Source organism: Schistocerca cancellata, chromosome 1 (genome assembly GCF_023864275.1).
Source record: "Schistocerca cancellata isolate TAMUIC-IGC-003103 chromosome 1, iqSchCanc2.1, whole genome shotgun sequence".
Classification (NCBI taxonomy): domain Eukaryota; kingdom Metazoa; phylum Arthropoda; class Insecta; order Orthoptera; family Acrididae; genus Schistocerca; species Schistocerca cancellata.
In genome coordinates this window covers 1096244151-1096270575 of record NC_064626.1, presented here as the reverse complement: position 1 = coordinate 1096270575, position 26425 = coordinate 1096244151, and the positions used below count along the sequence as shown (strand labels likewise).

Below are 26425 nucleotides of genomic sequence, written 5' to 3'. Positions count from 1 at the left end.
CCCCCACCTTCTGTCTAAGCTCCCACCCACATCTAATTGCCCTATCCCTCTCTCCACCTCATCCCAGTGTGCTCCCATAAGCAGCTTTTTATTACCACTCACCCCTACTTGCTATCCCTCCCCTCCCCACCACAGCTTCCTCCTTACCCCCACCACCCGGCTGCCTCTTCGACCATGTGCTGCTGTTTGCAGTCTGGCTTCACCTGCCAGAGACTGTGGTCATGTGTGTGTGAGTTGTGTTTGCATGAGTGTGTGTGTGTGTGTGTGTGTGTGTGTGTGTGTGTGTGTGTGTGTGTATTGTCTATTTTCGACAAAAGCTCATTTTCCAACAGACTTTTTGTTGTGCCTACCCTTGACTCATCATCTCTGGTATATAGTGAGGAGCAACTATCCCTTTCATAATATTGTTTGTCCTATTTTAACTCTTTCAGGGAAACTGAAGAAGAATCATTTTGAAGATTATGAGGAAACAATGCAAGATGCTGCATAAAAGTACCTGAAAGCTATCCAGTGCCATATTTTTTCATAATAGGTACTGTTATATCTGTGAACTGACAAAGACTAGGAATAAAAACTGGCATTTTACAGTGTACCAAAAGTGGTAATTTGTAGAAGCGGAATTTAAAGGATTACTCTAAAATAAAGGTGAAGACCACAAAGAAGTGAGACCTCAAAAAATACCTTCAGGGTAACAGAGTATTACAGCAAGAATTATGGTGTTAGAAGAACAGGTGAGTTAATAACTTGATGGGGTTAGAAATACTAAAGCACTCAATGAAAAGACAAGGTATCTTGAGCAGTAGTCAAGCTCCACAAATTAGCATGATTACTTGCTGAACCTACGCCCAATCTTTCTTCAGTAAACTAATGAACATCTCTCTCTCTCTCTCTCTCTCTCTCTCTATCTATCTATCTTTCTTCCATACACAAACACATGCACACATACACTCACACCACAAACAGCAATTAACTATCCTTTTCTAGAAATCTGTTAAGTGTTCAACATTCATTTATTTGCTACATAGGCATGTGAGTAAGAGAGAAAAAAAGAATGATTTGATTCAAAGTAATTTTAAACTGATCACCCCACACAGCTCAGAAACACCAATTAAGATTGGTGTGTTAGAACTACAAGAATCGATATGACATACCACACGGCCCTTAGTAGAGTACCAAGTTTCACTCATAGCAATATAAATCTGTGTGAATAAGGAATTTATCAAAGATATAAAGAAGTGGAACACACCTCACGAGATTTGATTAAATAAATTAACTTTGTGCCACTGAAAAAGACATTATGGAATTCAGCTGCTAGTGGGGATTGATTTACAACAGTGGGGAAAGTTCAAGATTTGTGCTGGACTGGGATTTGAACCTGGGTCTTCCATTCACTAGGTAGATTCTCTGACCATTAAGCCATCCAGACACCCTGTGGTCATTGCAACTGCATGGACTACACTGCATGCCTCCCATCAGACCCAAATTCTCAACTTATCCATACACTACTGACATAGAGCCCCTGCCCATTATGCTCATTACTTGTGGCATTTCACTGGTTACCATAAGAGTTTGAGCGTGGTATGCATCTGCACTGACATGTCCCAAAGAACAGACAGCACATACATAATTAAGACGAGGCTGGCCAGTGATCCATTCAGTGCTGATGCATACCGTGCCCGAACTCTTATGGGAATTGGCGAAACACCAAGAGTAATGAGCATAATTAGCCACGGCACTATGTCAATAGCACGTGGATAATTAGAGTTTGACGAGAAGTGTGCTAGGGTAGTCTGTGCAGTTGTGATGTCTATTGGCTGTCCAGATGGCTTAGTGGTCAGAGCATCTGCCTAGTGAGCAGGAGACCCAAGTTCAAATCCCAGTCTAGCACAAATTTTCAACTTTCCCTATTGATATAAATTAATGCTCACTAGCAACTGAATGTCATTATTCCTTTCTATTGATATTCACAATGACTGCAGGATCAAAATGATTTCTTTTTTTTTCAGATAAGTCTGAAAGAATGTACATCACATATATAATTACTGAAAAGGTAATTATTGATTTGTAATAAGAAGCAAACAGTATATACCATCTACGAGCTGTAGTGCGATTATCATTAGAGTAAAAACTGCAGATGAAATTAAGGTTATTTTGAGCATATCATAAGAGCAGAAAACTTTCTTGAAAAAGCTGTTTTGCTCAGAAGAACAGAGGAAAAACAAGGAGAAGAAAGTACCGGAGTGACCTTGAAGCGGAGGATCAAAACAATATCCAAGAGTGCATGGAGGGCCATCATGTCATGTCACCAGGAGATGGAGATGACTAAATGGATCATAACATGTTTATAGGCCATTGTTTACTGAGAATGTTTGCCTCCAATGATATCACAGAACAACATCTGTATCAAAATGAACTTAGCATAGGACATTCTCAATATATTTACAGTTCATTAACCTGACCATATCTGTCTTGCTCAGTAATAACAAAACTAAACTCAACAAATTATGTACGGTAAAGCAAATTAAAACTGAAAGCTTGAAGAGTAACGGAGACCACTAACTGCGGTGTATAAGCGCTGAGTTGTCGACAAGCACATACAAATGATAGTGAAAACTTTGCTAGCCTTTTGAAAAGCACTTTTATGAGCTTGGGGATGCACACACACACACACACACACACACACACACACACACACACACCTGTGTGCTCACATTGTGCTGGATGGGCACACGATGCAGAGATGGCAGTCTGGCAGATGTCTTGAGTAGAAGTCGTGTTGGGTGGGGTAGGTACAGGGAGAAAGAGGCAGGAAGAAGGAGGAGGGATTGGGGATGGGTAGCTAGTGGCTCAGAGGAAGGCAGCAGGTTTAGGCACTAGGAATTAGGGAGGGAGGGGTGGTAGGTGCAAGGACTAGGCATGTGACATACAGCCACATACAGCCACCGGAGCAGGTTAGGTGTGGCATGTGACATAACAAGGGCTTGGCTGCATTACTTTATATGATGTCATTCAAAGCTTTCAAAAGCTGGTGGACTGTTATGTACTTTTGGGCCAGGGATTGATGCGTCTCACGGTGGAGGTGTCATGACATGAGATCCCACATGAATATGGAATGAAAGCCACCATGGACTAATAACTGAAATATTAGGCAGAAAAAAACTATATAGTCACATAAACTGTTAAAATTACTTACAAGTATGTTATGGGAATGGTAGACACTTTTAAAATTGTAACAAAATTATCACCAAAGTCATACAAAAGGAGGAGGAGATTAGTGTTTAACATCCTGTTGACAGTGTGGTCATTAGAGATGGAGCACAAGCTCAGATTAGGGAAGGATAGGGAAGGAAAGTGGCCATGGCCCTTGAAAGGAACCATCAAAGCATTTGCCTGAAGCAATTTCGGTAAATCACGGAAAACCCTAATCTGGATGGCCAGATGTGGGTTTGAACTGTTGTCCTCCTCAAAGTCATATAACTTATGGTTTAAGAACCATTTCTGTCAGAATATTTATTACTTATAACTACCATACAACTATTTCCATACAAGTTAACGAAGCAATGAAAAGGTACTGACCTCAGCTATATATTGAGAGAGCTATGTGATGCAGTTACAGCACATATAATTTATTATCATCATCATCATCATTTAAGACTGATTATGCCTTTCAGCGTTCAGTCTGGAGCATAGCCCCCTTTATACAGTTCCTCCATGATCCCCTATTCAGCGCTAACATTGGTGCCTCTTCTGATGTTAAACCTATTATTTCAAAATCATTCTTAACCGAATCCAGGTACCTTCTCCTTGGTCTGCCCCGACTCCTCCTACCCTCTACTGCTGAATCCATGAGTCTCTTGGGTAACCTTGCTTCTCCCATGCGTGTAACATGACCCCACCATCTAAGCCTGTTCGCCCTGACTGCTACATCTATAGAGTTCATTCCCAGTTTTTCTTTGATTTCCTCATTGTGGACACCCTCCTGCCATTGTTCCCATCTACTAGTACCTGCAATCATCCTAGCTACTTTCATATCCGTAACCTCAACCTTGTTGATAAGGTAACCTGAATCCACCCAGCTTTCGCTCCCATACAACAAAGTTGGTCGAAAGATTGAACGGTGCACAGATAACTTAGTCTTGGTACTGACTTCCTTCTTGCAGAAGAGAGTAGATCGTAGCTGAGCGCTCACTGCATTAGCTTTGCTACACCTCGCTTCCAGTTCTTTCACTATGTTGCCATCCTGTGAGAATATGCATCCTAAGTACCTGAAACTGTCCACCTGTTCTAACTTTGTTCCTCCTATTTGGCACTCAATCCGTTTATATTTCTTTCCCACTGACATTACTTTCGTTTTGGAGATGCTAATCTTCATACCATAGTCCTTACATTTCTGATCTAGCTCTGCAATATTACTTTGCAAACTTTCAATCGAATCTGCCATCACAACTAAGTCATCCGCATACGCAAGACTGCTTATTTTGTGTTCACATATCTTAATCTCACCCAGCCAGTCTATTGTTTTCAACATATGATCCATAAATAATATGAACAACAGTGGAGACAGGTTACAGCCTTGTCTTACCCCTGAAACTACTCTGAACCATGAACTCAATTTACTGTCAACTCTAACTGCTGCCTGACTATCCATGTAAAGACCTTTAATTGCTTGCAAAAGTTTGCCTCCTATTCCATAATCTTGTAGAACAGACAATAACTTCCTCCTAGGAACCCGGTCATATGCCTTTTCTAGATCTATAAAGCATAGATACAATTCCCTGTTCCACTCATAACACTTCTCCATTATTTGCCGTAAGCTAAAGATCTGGTCCTGACAACCTCTAAGAGGCCTAAACCCACACTGATTTTCATCCAATTGGTCCTCAAGTAATACTCGCACTTTCCTTTCAACAATACCTGAGAAGATTTTACCCACAATGCTGATTAAAGAGATACCTCTGTAGTTGTTACAATCTTTTCTGTTTCCATGTTTAAAGATTGGTGTGATTACTGCTTTTGCCCAGTCTGATGGAACCTGTCCCGACTCCCAGGCCATTTCAATTATCCTGTGTAGCCATTTAAGACCTGACATTCCACTGTATTTGATGAGTTCCGACTTAATTTCATCCACCCCAGCCGCTTTATTGCACTGCAATCTACTGACCATTTTTTCCACTTCCTCAAATGTGATCCTATTTCCATCATCATTCCTATCCCATTCTACCTCGAAATCTGAAACAATCCTGATTGTATTTTCACCTACATTGAGCAACTCTTCAAAATATTCCCTCCATCTGCCCAAGACATCCACAGGATTCACCAGCAGTTTTCCTGGCCTGTCCAAAATGCTTGTCATTTCCTTCTTACCTCCGTTTCAAAGACTGCTAATTACACTCCAGAATGGTTTTCCAGCAGCTTGACCCATAGTCTCCAACCTGTTTCCAAAGTCTTCCCATGATTTCTTCTTGGATGCTGCAATTATCTGTTTGGCTTTGTTTCTTTCTTCAACATAACTTTCTCTGTCTACCTGGGTTCTGGTATGTAGCCATTTTTGATACGCCTTCTTTTTCCTTTTACAGGCTGCCTTGACTGTATCATTCCACCAAGCTGTTTGCTTCATCCTACTTTTACACACTACTGTTCCAAGACATTCTTTAGCCACTTCTAGTACTGTGTCCCTGTACCTTGTCCATTCCTTTTCCAATGACTGTAATTGACTACATTCAACTAACTGGTACCTTTCTGAGATCGCTGTTATGTACTTGTGCCTGATTTCCTTATCCTGAAGTTTCTCCACTCTTATCCTCCTACATATGGACCTGACCTCCTGCACTTTCGGCCTCACAATCCCAATTTCACTGCAGATTAAATAATGATCAGTGTCATCAAAGAATCCCCTGAATACACATGTGTCCCTCACAGCCTTCCTGAATTCCTGATCTGTTATTATATAGTCAATGACAGATCTGGTTCCCCTGCCTTCCAAAGTATACCGGTGAATGTTCTTATGTTTAAAAAAGGAGTTTGTGATTACTAAGCCCATACTGGCACAGAAATCCAAGAGTTGTTTCCCGTTCCTGTTGGCCTCCATATCCTCTCCAAATTTACCCATAACCTTTTCATACCCTTCTGTTCGATTTCCAATCCTGGCGATAAAATCACCCATGAGCAGAACACTGTCCTTGTCCTTTACTCTAACAACTACATCACTGAGTGCCTCATAAAAACTATCCATCTTATCTTGATCTGTCCCTTCACAATGCGAATATACTGACACAATCCTAATTTTCTTGCTAGACACTGTCAAATCTATCCACATCAGTCGTTCGTTTACATACCTTATTGCAACTACGCTGGGTTCCATTTCTTTCCTGATGTAAAGCCCTACACCCCATTGTGCTACTCCTGCTTTGACTCCTGACAGGTAGACCTTGTATTCTCCCACTTCCTCTTCTTTCTCACCCCTTACCCGAATGTCACTAACAGCTAAAACGTCCAGCCCCATCTTACTTGCAGCCTCTGCCAGCTCTACCTTCTTCCCAGAGTAGCCCCCATTGATATTAATAGCTCCCCATCTCATTACCATTTGTTTGCCAAGTCATATCTTAGGAGTCCCTGGTTTGTCAGTTAGAGGTGGGACTCCGTCACCTCCAAAGGTCCGGGGCATTTTGCTCTGATTGTTGCCAGCATCATATTTAAAGTACCAGGGAAGCAGGTTGCTAGCCTTACTTGCCCCGAGTCCCATTGGGTTTTACCCCTAACGGCTGAGGGACTAACCGGTGGATTTGATAGTCTTTGCCGTATGAGCACAAAGGTGGCCACGACAGAATATGTCTGAGATGCCCAGCCTTATTCCAAAGTAACTGGTATCCCGACTGTCGGGACCACTTACTTGGCCACTCATACGTTGCCCGTGGTTCATGAACTAGGACATGACTACAAGAACCCACACCATGAACCACACATATAATTTATTAAACAAATTATTATTTATTGTTATTGAAACATTTGTCAAAACAGAGTTCTCCACATGTACACAAATTATTAACAGCTATTTGTTCCATTTGCAATAAGTACCATGCAGTAATTATTAGTGCAAATATATCTCATTATAATTATTATTGTTAACAAGGTTAGGTTTTATGAGCATGGGGCTGCCACACTATGCAAAAGTCAGTCTTGTATTTGACTTGAGCTGGACCATACGCTCAGTACAAGTGTTAGTTACATAATTTTTGTAAAAAACCTACAATTATTCAAATAATGAATGTGATAGAGATATGTAAGAAATTGTGAATATGTTTGTTTTATACATACAGGGTGAACATTAATAAAACTGACATACTGCAGGGACAGATTCCTGACTGGAAATGAAGGGAAAAAGGTGCTGTACACATGCATTCAGCAATGCATCATTGTCACATTGGATAGTGCTGATGAATGAAAGTTCCTCTACCATGTACCATGTGTTCCTTGTATGTTGCAGGCTGTGTGACTGATGCAGCATACTGTAAGCAGGAGAATGGTCTGGTATTCACTTTGGGAACAAGCTGAGATGGTGTCTGTGTATGGCCAAACAGATGGAAATAGTAGAGAGGCAGCACGGCTATACCAAAACAAGTGCTCTCATGGACACCAACCACATCATCCAACATTTCAAATCCTTTTTGGGCAGTTGTGTGATCATGGATCCTTTCAGACAGAAGAACATGCAGGGAGGGAGTTGGCTTGGCACACACTAGATTTGGAGGACCGAGTTCTACAGGATATTAAGACAAACCCTAGTACAAGTTCCAGGCAAGTTGTCCGCCAACATGGTGTAAGCGAAAGTACAATTATGTGTATCCTGCATGACAACCACTGCTGTTCCTATCAGCTGCAATGTGTGCAAGGATTATCATCAATGGATTTCCCTCTATGGGAAGGATATTTATAGTATTTTTTGCACCAGATCATCATAATTATAGGATTTCTGTGAACAGTCATCTTTACTGATGAAGCAACCATACCATCCCTGGCATCACCAATCTGCCTAACTGTCATCTGTGGGCTACAGAGAGGGCATGTGGTCAGAGCAATTTCCATTCATCAGCACCATCTACTGTGGCAATGATGCATTTTCAGATGCATGTTCATAGGACATTTTTTCCTCCATTTCCAGTCAGGAATCTGTCCCTGCAGTTCGTTGGTTTTATTAATGCTCATCCTGTATATAATTTAAATGGAGTACGAAAAAAATAATAAATATTACAGTAAAACAGAATAAAGAAGCTTTATTTTGTATACAGCAGATTGCATAACCAAGGTTTTAAATAAGCAGGCAGAATGAGTAGAGTGTTTTTTTTGCAGATGTCAACTGGTGTTTCATTCGTGGTTTCTGGTATGTCTGCTGTTATTTTGTACGGTCAGAGTGCCTGACATGTATAGATTGCTTAGAATTTGTGCATTTCAGACTTTTGTGTAATTTTCAGATATCACACTGAACTTTTCAAGGCTCCATGTGTGAACGGTCGAGCAACTTATTTGCGGTACGAAAGAACCTTGCCTATCACTCTGCTTGCTAACCGTTGTTTTATTCATGACATAATTGTATGGCCGCAGTTTGTACATGATTTCTTTGGGTTTTCTTTAGTTCTAATACACATAGCAAGTTATTATTTAATTCAGCACATTTTGCCTACATTATTTATCCCTTGGATTTTTATCATTATTTTATTAATTCTTTATGTGTATGCATTGTATAATTGCATGTTCATCAAGTTTACAGTACAACTGACTATTCTGCCTGCCACATGAGTTTTCTGTTATTTGGACCAACGGTGACAGTGTGAAACTGAATCCCTTCTGGGTGATGAGTCATGCAATGTTCTGGGTTGCATGCTTGCAGCTGGAGGGCGACTATTATGTTCGCTTTCAGTTACATCACACCATATATAATTTAAAGCCATACACATCCTCCAGGTATCATTGTAGGCACACGATGAAGACGATATGGAGGTGTGGACTGGGACATGGTGACAGGACAGAGGAAGATGAAACTGTTGGGTGGAGGGTGTGGATATAGATTGTTAGCGGAGACTGAGGCCAGGAGGATCACAGAAATGAAGGATGTGTTGCAAGGATAACTTCCATCTCCGTAGTTAGATAAGTTGGTGTTGGGAAGGAGGATCCAGATGGCACAGATTTTGAAGCAGCCATTGAATTTAAGCATGTTGTGCTCAGCAGCGTGTTGCACCACTAGGTGGTCAGCTTTGGTAGTGGCCATTCATTCTGTAGGACAGCTTATTGGTGGCCATGCCCACATAAAATGCTGTGAAGTGATTACAGCAGGGCTGGTGTATGTTGGGCTGCTTTAACTGGTACCCCTCCTGCTGATGGGATAGAATAAGCCTGTGGCAGGACTGGAGTAGGATGTGCTGTGTGGGTGAATCAGGAAACTCTTGCACCTGGGTCATCCATGGGGTTATGAGTCCTATGGCAAGGAGTTCAAAGAGGGAGTGGCATAAGGATGGACCAGGATGCTGTGTAGGCTGGGTGTCTGATAGAATAGGAGAGGTGGGAAGGAATCCCATACAGGGAGTGGACACAAGAAGACTGAGCTAGAGGCATTTGGAATGATTATATTAATATCAGCTTCTCTGGAAGTAATGGAATTAAGTACATCTGTTGTCAACCAGGCAAAGACTTGTTGCCTGAGTACACCACTGCCACTATCAAGCATCCCATCAGTGTCATGGTGTGGGGCCGCATGATGCAACATGGCACTGAATGTCTACAAGTATCACAGGGCAACATTATGCCAAGAAGTACTAAGAAGAAGTCTCAGTGTTGAAATTGCTGTCCTCCGTTAGGTTTCAAGGTTACAACAATCAGTGTATCTCTCAGGAAGAGAGCACAGCACAGCACTAGAATCAAGAGAAATGGTTTGTTGAACATCACATATGTGTGCCAACTGTGGGCTGGCAAAAGTTCCAACCTCAACCTGATTGAGAACTTGTGACCAAGACTAAAAATTATGGTGTCATGATGGATTTTCAGTAATGAGAGGGAGCTGTTAGAAGCCATCATGAATTCAAGGCTCAGAATGTTCACACGGACAATTGGTAGACTCCATGCTGCGCAAAGTCAAGGCAGTGATTACAGTAAATCAAAAGGATACCCAGGAAATACTGAGAACCCCTGAAATAAATTTTGTATCAAATAATTTGTAACTTTCTGAAATTGTTGGTTTGTGAGTATTTTGTTTGATTTTTACTTATATTTAATTATTTTTTTTATTTTAATTCAAAGTTTTGAGCAGTGGACATTAGAGCATATTTCCTGAAACTTTGTAATAAATTATAATGTACATTTTAGTTAAAATAAACCCCTGAATGCAATGTTCAGTGAGTATACTTTTATTTTATTATTAGTACCATCAAATCTTAATTATAAAACAATTCCAAATAAAAACTATTTCCACAGTCATTTAAAACTACAAAATAACTAGGTGGACACAGAAATCTGTGATAGTGGAATATTTAAGAAAGTAAAGCTGCACATTCATTACAGAAAAAGTGTCCAGATATTTAAAATGTTGTTCTATTTTTTCTCAATTCAAGTGCATATTAAATAACTACATCCCAAAATCAAACAATGAGGGCTGATGGGCAAACAAAGTATGATTCTGAATTAGGACATTATAACTCCATACAGTGAACCACTACAAATAGTAGAGGTGTATAAATACCCGGAAATTACATTACAGACAACATCAATATCTTTTGGCATACAAAGTCAGGAAAGAGCAACAGCAGCGATCAAAATCTCTTATAATATCCCTAAAATTACTAATATATCAACAAGCACAACAATGCCACTATTCAAAGCAGCAGTCATAGTATATGGAATAGATATCATGTGGGAAAAATTAAGGGTCGGTGATATGAAAAGAACAGAAAAAGTCAAGATGATATTAATGAAACAGTTTATAAGAGTAGAATCATCTCGACTTAAATATGAACTCTTGGAGAAGACTTATTTCATAGACAACATCAGATTACCCCACTGGCTACCTTCCGCAGGACCATATCATGAAGTGATTAACTTCATAGATCAGAAGAAGAAGGAAATAGATGTAAGAGTTTTACAACACACCAGCCATGCCAGATGACAGCTGGGTCAGAGACTGCAGGAACCAGAGACATGTAACAACAAGACTTGCAATACACGAGTACCATCATAAAATATGTACCAAAAACAAATTCCAAGAACCGACTGAAGGGTGTAAGTATGTTCTACGCATACAAGGATGTAAAAAATATCATATTTTAGTATATATGAGAAGAACAAAAACTGTAAAGGACTATAGCAAAGAATAAAATTTGCTTAAACTTGTATACTAATGCTCAATCTGAGTGCCCTTTTCTCATTAAATTTGAATCTCGACAGTTAACAGCTAATTACAGCCACTGAATCATATAAATAAACAGATGAATGTATAATGAATAAATGCTACAGAACATATAATCCTAGCATTACCTTGATGTTCATTTAGACTAAATTTTCTCTGATTTGTGATATGATATGAACTTGTGCTGAGGCTTACTTATGGTAATACTGAGAAACTTCAGCCATAAACACACATATTGAAAAGTCTAGGTTGCATATATCAACAAAATTATGAAAAGGGTAGACTGCTTCTGTTTAGTTGCAGACAGGCATGACAAAAGACTGTTACATATTAGAATTTTTGCCAAAGCCTTCTTCAGAAAGAAAAATACCCACACATTTACACAAACAAATACACCTCACCCACACACGACCACTATCTGTTTCGGCCAGAATGCCTGCATATGCAGTTTCGACAGTGATAAGAAAACACAGGAAGGGAGAGAAAGAATGGACACTGAGTAGAGTAATGCCTTACAGAACAGCAACAAAGAAGCACATGAAACAGATTGTACACCTTGTGTGACATAAACAACAAGAAATGTAGTATTTACTACATCAGTACTTCACGTTCTACAATTTATTTTTCAGTGGAGAAACTAATATTATCTGTATTTTGTCACATGTGTAAGTCATAGTTGCTGCAAAGATTTCAACTGCTACAGATCAATAAACAGAATAATGACACTTGACATTTTGCATAAATTTGTAGATTAAAAAAATATCATTACAGTCATTACATTGCACAGATTCACACTTTATTACTAGTTTTGATCATAAGCAATGGTCATCTTAAGGTCTAAAAGTAAAAAAAGATTAATAAGTAACTAATTTTTTGGGCCCGGCTGCCATGACAGCACCCAGAAGCAGTGGCCATGTGAGTGTGAGAGTGTGTGTGTGTGTGTGTGTGTGTGTGTGTGTGTATGTATGTGGATGGGTGGGTGTGTGCACGTGCACATGTGTCCTACTTTGGAAGAAGAACTTTGTCTGACAGCTTAAGTACTTTGGCAGTCTTCTTCATTGTGCCTTTTTGTGACTCGGTGGCTCCTCTATGTGCTGAGTATCAGCCTGTCCTTTCCATATTGTTGTTATTTCATCCTACACTTTCTGTTGTTTTATTACTTTAAATTATATAGATATTTCAAAGCAAACATGTTACAATTATACTGCATACTGAAATTACATAGATTGCCATATGTTTAAAATATACACCTAAAAGAGTGCCTGATTGATTATCAGTACTGAAAAGTCACAAATCTTCAGAAAGGAGAACATAATCAAAGTTGTACAATAAAGGAAACATCACAAAAGTATGCTTGTAAGCATATTCCTTGGTATGAAACACACTCAACCTACTATGCAGGATGCAAGTCCATAATCATGAATAATGTGTAGGGGAGGAATGAAGTTGTGAGGGGAGAGGAAATACTGGTATATGTATTATTAAAATATAACAAAAAAGTGTCTAAAAGGGGTAATACAAATGCTCTGGAATTAAGAAGGAAAATAAATAACAAAACTCAACATTAATAAGTGACACATCTTGTTTATACTTGTAAACAAAATAAAACATTGAACGAAAACATAGAGCATGTGCAGTTTCCACCAAATGGCATCTGGAGTCTGTTGGGCTGCTTGCAGCCATGATGCCACTCAGCCAGGTTCCAGCAAGCACAGTAAGCTACTAACTCTTGTTCTGGTGAGTGGGGCTGTAGTGAAAGTCGTGAAATGCTGTTGATTGGGCTAAGTACAGCCTCAAAGTTCTTGAAGCACACTGAATTCTTGAAGTTACATTGGAAATTAAGTACTTTAATGGTTCCTTCAGGTGATGGCCATATGTTTAAAAATGTTTAAAAAATGTCCTTTAAATGTCATGTGTAAAAGTTCAAGATGTGTCTCTGTTGGTCTGATGGAGAGTTTAGTTTCATTCAGATGATCTCCAAATGCTGTCTTATTATTTCATAGTACTGTGTTCTTCAACCCCTTAATATAACAATTTTTTTCAAATTATGTTAAATTTTTTTTTATTTAAAGAAAACATCCAATCCTGAATTACATTACATAAAGACATATAAAGGTAGTATTTAAAAAGCAAAATAATGAGTTACAGAATTTTTGAAGATCACCAATAATAAACCCTTGAGCATACTCGTGTGCTGGACATTCACTAAAATACCCTGAAACTTGAAGTCATTTCTTAGTTTCTGTGTAGCGACGAAGTCTAACCATGTATTTCATAATGGTTTCCTGTGAACATAAATCTTGGAGGAGCTGGGTGGAGCACACTGAATGTATTCATCTCGTAACAATGAAGAGTTCTTGTCACTCAACTGATGACCTGTCATTACTTTCAGTCCCTAATACAGTAACATCACATTCTTCTTCACTTTCTGAGCCGCTAAATTCCATGCCAAACTCAGGATCACTGTAGACATCATTTTGGAAAGCATTGCCTAGACAGCAATACAGGAAAGAGATTGAAAGCATGTGGTTTGTTGTTGAGTATCCAAAGCTGCACACAATAAAGACAATATATAGCAGCAACCACCTCAACAAAAACATGACAGCCTTGCTACAAGTGTAAGACAGCAGCCAGGCTACAAATGTTGGGCCAGGTGCTCTCTTGCGGCCAAATGCTTAACTATCAGTGCTGAAATTGATATAAGAAGAGTTTTATTTTTCTGAAGGTCGTGTACTCAGGCTTTTAAGTCTCTGCCAAAATAATAAAAATGAGGTAACTCATGATTTTATATTATGGGGTTAAACTGGATCTCAAAAGTTCTGCCACTCAGCCCAATATACTGTTTATGAGAATTATTGCAGTTGATCGTATAAATTCCTGACACACCTAATTTGCAACTCAAATTTATTTCTATCATGTTTTAACCTAAATCAAAGATTTTTACTTGTGAAAAAGCATATTCTTTAATCTGTTTTCTGAAATTGTTGTGTTATTGTATCTGACATCTTTCCTCTTCATTTTAAAGGAATATATATTGATTTATGTACTTACGCTATTTTTTAAAAATATTAACATCTGTTCTCTACATGTACTCTGTTTTCATTTTCTGAAACATTTCAGTAACTACTTCAAGCATGTAACCACTGTTCACAGAGACTTTTTTTAAGAATGGCTATTTCATTTTCCTATCTTGCTCACAAAATGGTAGTTCGAGCAGTCTGTTAATTAAGGAGCAAAAATGTAGGATTTTATATACAATGAGATGCCAGAATGTAAGGGATGTAATGAGATCTTAGCAAGCGAGTTTCTCATAAACGCTGGATCTGTGCTTACCATCTTATTTAGTGAAATTACATACAGGAAACTGATCACCTCTTGCATTTGCGTTGAACAGCAACTTTGTCTTGGGATGAAAAGCATTAAGCTTCATGACACCTTCAATGATTTCATTTACATTCCCTTTGAATAATAAGATGAAATCACCCACACATGGGTGACAGTATATTATTTCACTAGCAAACTTTGGATTTTTACTGAAAAATTTCTGCTCTCTATGGTTCACAAATATTTCTGTCATAATACTAGGGAGGGCGTTACTCGCTGTTAGATCTGATTGGTGGTAAATTTTACAATAAAAATAGAGTAACTGTAAGCCGTTGTCAGTTACAACAATTCTGTACTCCATTGTTTCTCCTACAGATACTTTTATTTAATTAAATTGTGGGTTTCACTGTGTGGCACATTTGTACACAGATTTACTACATCAACTAACACAAACAATTAAATGTTTCAAAAAATTAAAACAGAGCACGTATGAAAAAGAGACTGTTATGTTAAAAAATGAACATCAAGTGCAAAAATCAAAGCACTTGCCTGTAAAATATGGAGCAAGGGTGTCACAAACAATAACGCAACGATTTAGTTATACAAGTTTAAGAATAAGTTTGAATAAGTTATGAGACACAGTTTAAAGAACACACAGCATGATGAAATAATACGAGGGCTATCCACAAAGTACATTACGTTTTGGAATTAATAATAAATAAAGTATTGGAAATTTTTTTTATTATAAATAGATGAAAGCCACCTTAAATACTACTTTTCTACATAGTTGCCATTTAAATTAAGGCACTTATCATAGCGATGGATGAGCTTGGAAATTCCTTTGTCGTAAAATTCAGCCGCCTGCACCTTCAACCATGTGGCGACTGTCTTTTGGGACAGAAAAGGTGTGATTTTTGTGGATTTCCTGGAAAGAGGCACTACAATAAACTCTCAAAGGTATTGCCAAACTCTGCACAACCTCAGAAGAGCAATACAAAACAAGCGCAGGGGAAAGTTGGGCTCAAAGATCTTGCTGATTCACGACAACGCCCGGGCCCACACGGCAAATGCCACTCGTGAAGTTCTCGAATCTTTTAAGTGGGAGTTGTTTCCTCATCCACCGTACAGTCCCGACCTGGCACCGAGTGACTTCCACTTATTCCCATCAATGAAGAAGTGGTTGGCTATGCAGCATTTTGATGATGAAGCACAGCTTCAAGAAGAGGTAACCACGTGGTTGAAGGCGCAGGCGGCCGAATTTTACGACGAAGGAATTTCCAAGCTCGTCCATCGCTATGATAAGTGCCTTAATTTAAATGGCAACTATGTATAAAAGTAGTATTGAAGTGTGGCTTTCATCTGTATATAATAAAAAAATTTCCAATACTTTATTTTTAATTCCAAAATGTAATGTACTTTGTGGATAGCCCTCGTAAGACAGCATTTGGAGATCATCTGAATGAAACTTAACATTCTGTCAGACCAATAGATACACATCTTGAAACTTAAGACACGGTATTTAAGGCATACTTTTTAAACATATGGACATCACCTGAAAGAACCAGATAAAGTCTTAATCTCCTACTTGACTACAAAAATTCAGTGTACTACAAGAATTCTGTACTTCAACAGCCCAGTCAGTAGCAGCTCACAACCTTCTCTGCAGCCCCACTTGGCAGAACAAGACCTCAGCAGCTGACTGCACTCACTGGTGACTGGCTGACTGGCAGCATGGCCGCAAGCAGATCGAGCTCAGTGTACATGAGCCCAATACACCTCAGATGCCATCTGGTGGAAACTGTCCACGCACTACATTTTAGTTCAGTGTTTTATTTTATTTATTAATCTAAATGAGCTGTGTCGTGTATTAATGTCAAGTTTCATTATCTGTTTGCTTTTTAATAGACAGTTCTCTGTTATGCTTTCATAGTGCACATACCAGCATTTTCTCTCTCCTCCCACCTTCCTCCCTCCCCCTACCCATCATTCATGGCTATGGATTTGCATCCTGCAAAGTGGGTTCAGTATCATGCCTGATGCCATGGAATCCACTCACAAGCATACTTCTGTGCTGTTACCTTTATTGTAAAACTTTATGTTTTTCTTTCTGAAGAATCGTGTCTTTTCACTACTCTTGATTCGTCAGCTAATATTTTATGTATTTTATATTTTAGACAATGTTAATCCTTGTAATTTCACTATGTAGGCATAATTTTAATGTCTTTAATTTTTATTTTTTTTCTGTCTATGTCATCTAAAGATATAATTATTTCTTAATGTTTCATTTCATTTTATTTTATTTTCAGACCTGAAGATGATCACTGCTTATGATTCAAACTAGTAATCAAGTGTGATTTTGGGCAACTAGATTCTCTTAGAGAATATGTCACCCGTTATTGAAGTCTGCAGATATTAGATGAACATAAAATAGAAACAGAATATTTTCTGAATCACAGCTACATAGAGTTATCTACATAAAGTCATAGCTTTCTGCGAGATGAGAGTAAATTTTTATCAAATTTCCTAGTATTTGATAAATACTGCATCAACATCCATCCATATATGAATAAACTATCAACTTAATATAAACACTGGCAGCTAGCTGTTAACATAAAGAAATGAAACAATGTTTACTTCACAAAAGATAAAAATGTAATATAAGATCAAAGGGTTACAATTTGATTCAGTTACCATGACTGTGTAAGAGTACAATGTGCAATGATCATGTAAGATTTATTCTAGATAAAGCAAATGGTGGAGTTCAGTGTACAGATAGCATTTGAGATAACTGCCACTTTTCTGTGAAAGTGACTAGCAGATGTAGCAGAATAGTCCTCATGTGAGTGTGAGGTTCATATCATGTTGGATTAACAGGAGATAGCACAAACGGTCACAAGACTGCCCATGGGATAATATGGTGAGAATACTAAAACTCTCATTTCATTATCAAAGAAAGGTTTCAAATATTTCACAAAACCTAGTTTAAACATTCTAAGAAGCAGTTTTTAGATTGGAAGTTGCAAACATTCATCAGCTTCCTTTGCACTGCTCCCAAGGAGACACAGTATGAATAAAATCAGATCAATAACAGCTTGCATGCAGAGGCATATAAGCAGTTACTCTCCCCACATTCCATCCATGAATGGATCAAGAAGAAACTAAAATATATGATATAATAAAAATTACCATTTGGCATACACTTTAGAGCATAGCACCAGATGTAGACGCAACAATCCAGAAGGTTTATTCCACCACTTGTCCCATGTGACATGTTTTGGTGTACATGTGTCAATATTTCCCACTGAGTTGATTTACATTTTCCTCTAAATGTTTGAGCCATGTAATGCATATTACAGGGAATGACTACATAAATAAAATCTGCTTAAAAAATAAATACAAATATATTCATAATGAGGAGACATCAAAAACAGTAAATGCAGATATACTACAAAGTGCTATGATCCAATTTACCCACACCTATCACACTGCATCCCAATATGGGGATATGCTACAGATACCCATGTTCAAAAAGTGGAGAAACTACAGAAGAAAGCATTCAGGGGCACAGCTAATTTACAACAAGACAATCATGAAAAAATCCATTCAGAAAATTAATACTAACTCTCCTGCACTATATATATTTGAAACAATCATGCAAGTAAACACAAATTGTGCTGCTTCATTTAACAAACTATAATACAAGGTGTAAGAGTGATTACTACATACGAGAAACAGCTTCATTTAACTGACAAGACGCCAATAAATGGTGGTTACTTTTACCACAACACACTTCCAATCAAAATATAAACATACAAAGGACACCACTATTCCAAAATAAATTAATGAAAAATCTGAGCTGTTAATTCATGTGAATTAACTGAATGTAGAACACAAACACTATGAAAACAAGTAAACCTTTGGATTTTATTAGGCATTTGTACATACCGTGCAAGCAGTAGATTCATAGATCACAAATTAATACAATAATTACAAATTTAACAATATGGCTCACTGGTTAATAAAAGTTAGGAACTAACACAATCCGGGAGGAAAACACACAGATAAAGAATGTTGATTTGATTGTTATTCCATATTATGTGTCTATAATGTCTAACTGTATTACAGCTAAAAGAAACTGAGAACAGACTATCTATTGTTGACTATATGCACCATGTCGTTGAAAGGAGTATCAAGTTATCACACAGCTTTTCACAAAGAACACTAATCTGCCATCTACCGCATTTCATTTTTTGAATCATTTACTGTAAAAAATGATAGAAAATTACCACAAGGTATGATGATTAGCAACAGTAAAATTATACTTAAAATAAAACAAGTACAATTCTTGTGCGTCTCAACAAATTCTTCAATAAGCACAACTTACATTTATGGATGCCTATATTTGTCACTGTTTGTTGTCAGCCAGAAGGTAAGAAATCTGCATTTAAACTGGGGCCTTAATCATAGACCACTGTGCTATAGGAATTCTCTAGAAATTGACACTTATATATTGAGTAACTCTGCTCCACACTGAATAACAGGTTAATTCTGTAATAACATGACAACTGCTAACATGGCGTTATTAACAGCTTGTAATTTGAGTGTGTACCAAATAACAAACACTAATTTTCTTCAGAAGTCTGTCACTCCATTTATGAGTAAAAAGAGTACAATGCATTGTGTGAAGAATCAGAAAAGAAGAATAGCATTATAAGCTGATTAATATAAGGTGCACTGCTATCCCAAAGGAAGAAATATTTTCAAAATCAGTATCACATAATCATCTTTACAGCTGCTGTGCTTTTTCATGTCTTATTTTTTTCTAGAATTTAATTATATAGTGGAAAGTACTGTCCAAAAATATATGTGATGTTGCAGTAAAGAACCAAGTTTCCCATATCCGTTTCAGTCAGAAACAAACATGGTGCAAGAAAACATCTAAGCTTTGAAAAATGTACTATGAAAAAGATAATCCTATTAGAAAACTAATGAGGGTAGAATATGTCTGACTGAAAAGTGTAAGTCCTCCCTCAGCTACTCTTTTGGCCTTTTAGTTGTCAGAAATGCAGTATTTTATGATGCTATGAATCTGTATGTTTTAATGTTAGTACATTATAATCTTGCAACACACCACAAGCATTAAAGTTTTTATGCAAACAATTAATAAAATAATTCACATATCTTAAACATAAATATTTTTGAATGTTACCACATAACAGCCTGTTATTCACTTCTTCAAATGTATTCCCAACATTCTATGCTGCAGAGAGAGAAATACACCACTCACAATATGATCTGTGTACCTTCTCCTGATGAGGACTGCCTTCTCTTTGGTAAATAGGTGGGGGTACCAGGTGGTGGAGGTGGCCCTATGCAGGGTATCCATCCCACACGTGTTGTCATCACTGTCCACTACATTGTTCCTCACTGCACTGTGTGTCTGACTGAACTATTTCACAGAGTGTTGAACACTAAGAGGCCCAGACAAAGCAACAGGCATTCTGAAATAGCTTTGCTATAAATGTTATTTACCACCACTGGGGAAAACCCCTTCTCCTCTCTCTGACTCTCTCCTCTTCCTGTTGTGAGTCCACAGTTGCCAGCAGTGTAGCCAGTAGGACTATATATAGTATTTTAGGAGCAACAAAAACACAACTTGAGTGCTGAGCCTTCCTAGTATTTTTTTCGCATAACAAGCTTTTGAATGTATGATCCAAGTATCCTACAAAGCCTGTCAAGAAAATTTTGAAGGTTCCAGAACTTGTAAAACGTCTGTCTGGAAATTCCAAACCAGACATCAAAATGTGTTTTACATAATATATAATAATGATTATTTAAAACAGATTTTTAATTACATTACTAAAGCTTATTTTTGGTGTTCTCAGAGTTCATTTTCTTGGCACAGAAGATTAGTTATTTTTATTATCTTCTTTGGATTCTGAACTTCAGTGTATATATAGGGAATTGTGATATGAAATTACTCATGACCTTAAATTACAAATGTACTCTAATATGATCACATTTTAGTGATTAGTAGACACCTGATAACATAAAAGTACTAATGGTCAGATGAATAAAACTCTTCACAAAAAATAATATTTCACTGCCAGGATTATGTCAAACATGTAATACCATAGGTATGTGGTTACATCATTAAATTAATGTTAAGTAGCTGCAGTTATAACTTTTTGCTTTAAAATTATTTTTAAAAAATTATAGATAAGTTTGATAAATGACACATGGTCTTTTTGTGGAGGAAAAACATGAGAACAGGAAATCTTACCTTCATGGACCCATTTAACTGATCTCTTCTTACGATTTACATACATGGACTGGCCCTTGCTTTGTTGATTGCTAATATCACTGAGAGAATTTGATATGCGCCTGGCTAACTCCACTTGATCTTCAACTGTTGGGTGGTGTGGGGAATAAAAGCTGGATGATGCATACATTCTCCCTGAAAGGAAAATAAGGGTTTCCTAGACACTTTAAAATGAAGTATGTATGTAAATGCTTTTTGCACTACATTTAATTTTTTGTTGAAAATAGTTGATAACCTGCAAACAAAATGAAAAAATTCTTATTGCTTTAATTTTAATGTTTCTATCTTTCCTAACGAACTTAAAACTTGTAAAAGTTGTTAATGTTTTCTGGGAAATGTACTTAATGGGAAAGCACTGAATTAGAAATTCTGTCATTCCTATTTGATCACATGTAACCAGTTTTTCTATATCTTACCCATCGACAATACAACTATTTTGTAAAAGTAATTTACAATTGCCTTCCATCTTATGTCATTGTGTATCTGCACAGTTTTCCTTGGGTTTTTTGAAAAAAGTGGAAATGTTACTATAAACAGAATATGCAACTTGAACACTGACACAGAAACATCCAATCCCTGACACCAACGAAACAAAAATAAAAGGGAACACACTATTCTACTGCAATTTTCTAACAGAGTGGCAAAATATATAGAAAATACCACTCAAAACAGTTTTCTGAATGAGCAATTCCACTGCTATATCACTACAGTTACTGCTTACTGTGTCGAGAAGGGGTGACTTCTCCTGAATCAGAAGCTGGTGTAAACAGCTTCTCCAAATCAATAGCCTTGTGCTGTGAACCATCTGTTGAATTTTCATCCTGAAAGAAGAAACAACACTGCGGTGACTGCGCAATAGAATAAGGAAGAATAATAATGAAACATTATTAAATACAGTGATTCCTACAAAGTATATACAGACTTTGTCATTTACTAAATTAACAAGTAATAAATTTTACTGACTTTATACTTGTGGCAATTTCAGTAAAAATAATTTAAGCTTTTTTAAGGTAAACAGTAATGAATTGCAGATGAATTTGAAACAGAACTGTGCTGCTGATATGAACGTTTTATAAATAGGTTTATAGCAACAGTACCACTGAAAAAACAAATTTTAGAAAGTATTAATATAATTTCTTTTTCTGTAAGACAAGTTAGTGTATCACTTTATGCTGCAAGTACACATTAGAAAGTACAAGCAGACTATTTGGAGCAAGGGCACATGTATGTCTTCGGGTCAATTGGTACACATAAAGTTAAATTAATTTCTTTCAGATGGGTTTACATGCTGTTTATAACAGAAAAGGTTAATAATGAAGTGCACGAATGGTTTATATTGCATACAGAATAAACTAAATTCACCATGAATATTTTCTAATTAATTACTGCTTTTTGTTTATAATCCACATAATAATATTAATGTATAAAAAGATAATAACCAACACAACCAGCAGTATTTATTACCTTCAAATGACACTGATGCATGCTGGCCAAAAGGAAAACATTTCTGATTTATTACTGAATGAAGCATTAATTTGAGAAAAGATAAACTGAGGATAAACCATAGCACAAAATAATGCCCAAACACCTGCTTTCATGAGATTTTAATAACTTTTTATGCCATTTTGATGCAAAAGCTTTCTTTAAACTCCCATTCCACAGCAGGAAGAAATGAGCTTCAATTTGGAACTACTTTGACTGTTAAGGTCATTCTTCGCACATGAAGGTACGTACTTTTCTTATGATTGTTTTAACATTCATCAATGTAAATTTTGCTTACAGAGAAATTTTGTGATAAACATAAATCACTAGAGTCCAGATTATGAGTAGATTTGGTACAACTTATCTTCCTGCAATAATGTTTTCAGTTGTGAATAAAATAGTTATCATTTATGATGTAACAGTTTTCCCAGCGACTTAAACTTTCTCGCCGTTGCAAGTTTTTACTGTCTGTCTAATTTCTTTGGCCCTTTCTCTCAAATGAATAGAAAAATTAAGCTTATTCTGTCTAGTATTTGCTTGAGAAATAGAGCTAATTCCTCGTGCAACACTTTTGATGACATCACTTCAGCAGCTTAGACATCAAATATAGGATTACATTTTTCAAGAGCGTTTCAGTTGGTGTCACAGCTCTGAATGGACATCTCCTAAACTATCTCACAAAGCTACATAAAGATGTGCACAATGAACTGTGAGGCTTCTAGGTTAGTATTCATCAAATTACCATCATGCATATGTTGAATGTGCATCAGCAGGAGTTCAAACCTCATTCTAAAGTAAATTCTCCTAGAGTATTTTCCAAAAATACTAAAACTTTTCAGGTTATTTCCATGGAGGGAAAACTATAAAATTTCGAAAAGGCAGGTTATAATCTGCAGATTATTCTCTGCACAAAACTATTGGTTAAGCTGGGTTGAATATCGGATGAACTTTCACAACTATATTTACATTTTGAAGCCACTGTACAGTGCATGACAGAAGGCCATTGCTCCTCCTTTAGTCACTCTCTGTCTCAAGTCATTCACTGATGGGATGAGGAAAACAGACTGTTTCTGTATCCGCCTTAAAATCTCTCTTCTGTTATTTTCATGATCCGTAAGAGAGATGTAAAACTGGTGATGGAGAACTGTTGCGCAGTCTGCACGAATTCTGGTTCTCAAAATTTACCCAACTTGGTTTCGAGAGGGCATCATCTTTCTTTCAAAGATTCACATTTACATTTCCTGGGAATCTCTGTTACAACCCAATGGACTACACCAAAAACGTGAAGTTACGTCCTGGATTCCTTCGATATCTGCTGTCATCCCTACTTGCTACGGACTCCACACCGTTTAACAGTGCACTAGAATAGGTCTCACTAAAACACACATACCGATATCGTACTTTTCCATAGTTTTCAACAAATGTATCGGTTCGCCTTTCATTCGTTTTCACGTGTTTATTTCGTCTGATTTATATAACTTCGTAATGTAACTCATAGATATATAAATGACTAGCTGGATTCAGAGGATTGCTACGAATCTTCTAATCACATAATATTGTGTTCCTTTCTTCATTGTGAGCATTATTCGACATTTACCAATTTTTAGTCCGCAGCTCGTGGTCGTGCGGTAGCGTTCTCGCTTTCCACGCCCGGGTTCCCGGGTTCGATTCCCGGCGGGGTCAGTGATTTTCTCTGCCTCGTGATGACTGGGTGTTGTGTGATGTCCTTAGGTTAGTTAGGTTTAAGTAGTTCTAAGTTCTAGGGGACTGATGACCATAGATGTTAAGTCCCATAGTGCTCAGAGCCATTTGAACCCATTTTTAAATGGGGGTGTCGTTCAGTACACCAAGTGAAATACAGTGCCGGTAATGTCTATACCGTTATGATCTTCCTTACAAGCATCGTGCTACGATACTTTTCTGCAGGTAGCCTAATAACACGATAAGTGAACAACTGGAGAGTGTGTCCTACGCTATCTGGTAAAATGGCTCTGCATACTAAAGATACCGTGGTAATAGTTTTAAAACGTATTTGAGGACTCTTACAGAATGATACTTTCGTTTCTGCTGCGCATTAGCCATCCAGTGTACAGTACCGTTACCTATCACTTAAAGATCCTTTGCCTCAATCACAGATACGTGTGGATATTGGTATGATCCTAAAAGTGATTCTGTAAGACAATTATATGCTCTGTTACTCAAACCAATTTTTGCTCAGCTGCAAATACATAGCACAGAGAGATACTTTTTTAGACTGTCAAAAAAATCAATCATCTCCTCCAATAATCAGACAAAACCACCGGTAAAGATATATACACACATTACAATGCTGAAAACGAGCAAAACTGTCATTGTTAAATGTCTTCTTGTTGATGTAAACAGTGGCGCCTCTTTTGGTTTGTTCAGGAACTACACGAAATATAAACGTTTTTTAGAGCCGGCAAAGTTGTCCCACGTCGACCATGTGTTAAAGTTGTCCCATTTACCGGTACCAGTATCAACTTCAGCTCCTGAGAAGCAAGACAGTGGATAAACGAAGGAAAACGGAGTACACGTTCTGTTTTTGCTTTACACGTCACTCGTCTTCACATATTACTTTCCAACTTTTTTAGGAAATACGTTCCATTTTTCTTACAATATGTATCGCTGCCTGAATTCACCGAAGAGAGTTGCTATAATCAATCGCGACTTTAACATAAGTGTACCAGAGTGAAATCGTGCAAACCACGTGACATCTGTAACGGTCATACTTCCGATGCGTCCCAAAACTTGATCCAGTCGGCAGCAGCAACAGAAACTACTCACCTCACTGTCAGACCACACGAGGATGAGCGGCAGACCGGCTCTCATGGCGGCCGCGGTCCTACAGCCCGCTGCTGGACAGGCATCGGGCGCCACGGCGCTTATTAAAAATAGACGAAACTTCAGCTCATCGATTTGCCTCTTGACGCCTAGTTTATGATGCTGCGGCACCCATTCGCTCTTGGGGCTACCGTGTCAAGGCGCCATCTGCTAATAATCTTCGTTTTGCTCAGCCTTTATTATTCCCCTGCCCGTTGAGAGATGGCGCAACAACAAAAAAAATCCAAGCCCGCGAATAGGGCGATCGTAATTCTGTTACCAGTCCACGCTACTAGACAAAAGCCTCTAGATTTCCGGAGTGTACTTCTCACATTACGATAGAGTTTACACTGGCTCTAATTAAACTTCCTGACAGATTAAAAGTGTGTTGGACCGGAACTAGAACTGTATATTTGCATTTATTAGACAACGCTCTTACCAATCGAGTCATCTTGGAGCGCTACGCTATTCAGCTCCAGGCATGAGCCAGCCAGTAGCGTACTCGCCCATCATTCACAGAAGCGCTCCTGCTTATCATGCCGGATCATCATTTCTGGGGAAAAAGCCCAAAAGCTTTACAAGTAATGGTCTCGCCTGCAATATTGCCGTAATAGTCTTTTCTTCTCTGAATTTCAATTTGTTGTGCAGATAAAGCGTGCATGTATAACAGTGATTACTCTAGATCTCCAAAGTGTTCATTACCACTGCTACAACATCGTTCAAGACTAGGTCCTTCATGGTTTGCCTCGACCCAAGCTCTTACGAGAAATCATAATGGCTTGCCAAAGGTCTTCTTGACTTTAAACTAACTCCCTGTTGGAAACGCTCGTTAAAGTTGACTCTGTTGACTCCTTGTTGCTAAGCGATTGCTATGTCACTCTGGAAACGTCTGTCGACGGGGTCAATTTGCTCCCTTTCTTGTAGAAAAGAATATACGGAGGTGAAAAATACTTCCTTAACACCAAATTTGATGGACATTTGTCATTGTGTTTCAGATATTGCAGGATTTTTTTATACGCTGTTTTTCAGTTCTCGATATTACGTCTTTACGTCGAATTATATCGAAG

The 26425-nt window shown here is 37.8% G+C and overlaps 1 protein-coding gene across 14 annotated transcripts in view; it reads right to left on the bottom strand.

Annotated features, from left to right (window-relative positions):
* Positions 1-26425, bottom strand: part of LOC126091654 (serine-rich adhesin for platelets) — a 443990-nt gene that overhangs the window by 59178 nt on the left and 358387 nt on the right. For all 14 annotated transcript variants that reach the window (XM_049907085.1, XM_049907086.1, XM_049907090.1 and 11 more), the window contains 2 exons: positions 21757-21856; positions 20997-21170 (listed from right to left, as the gene is read on the bottom strand). In XM_049907085.1, coding sequence (XP_049763042.1) covers positions 20997-21170; positions 21757-21856 — 274 coding nt within the window. The remainder of the gene's footprint in view (positions 1-20996; positions 21171-21756; positions 21857-26425) is intronic.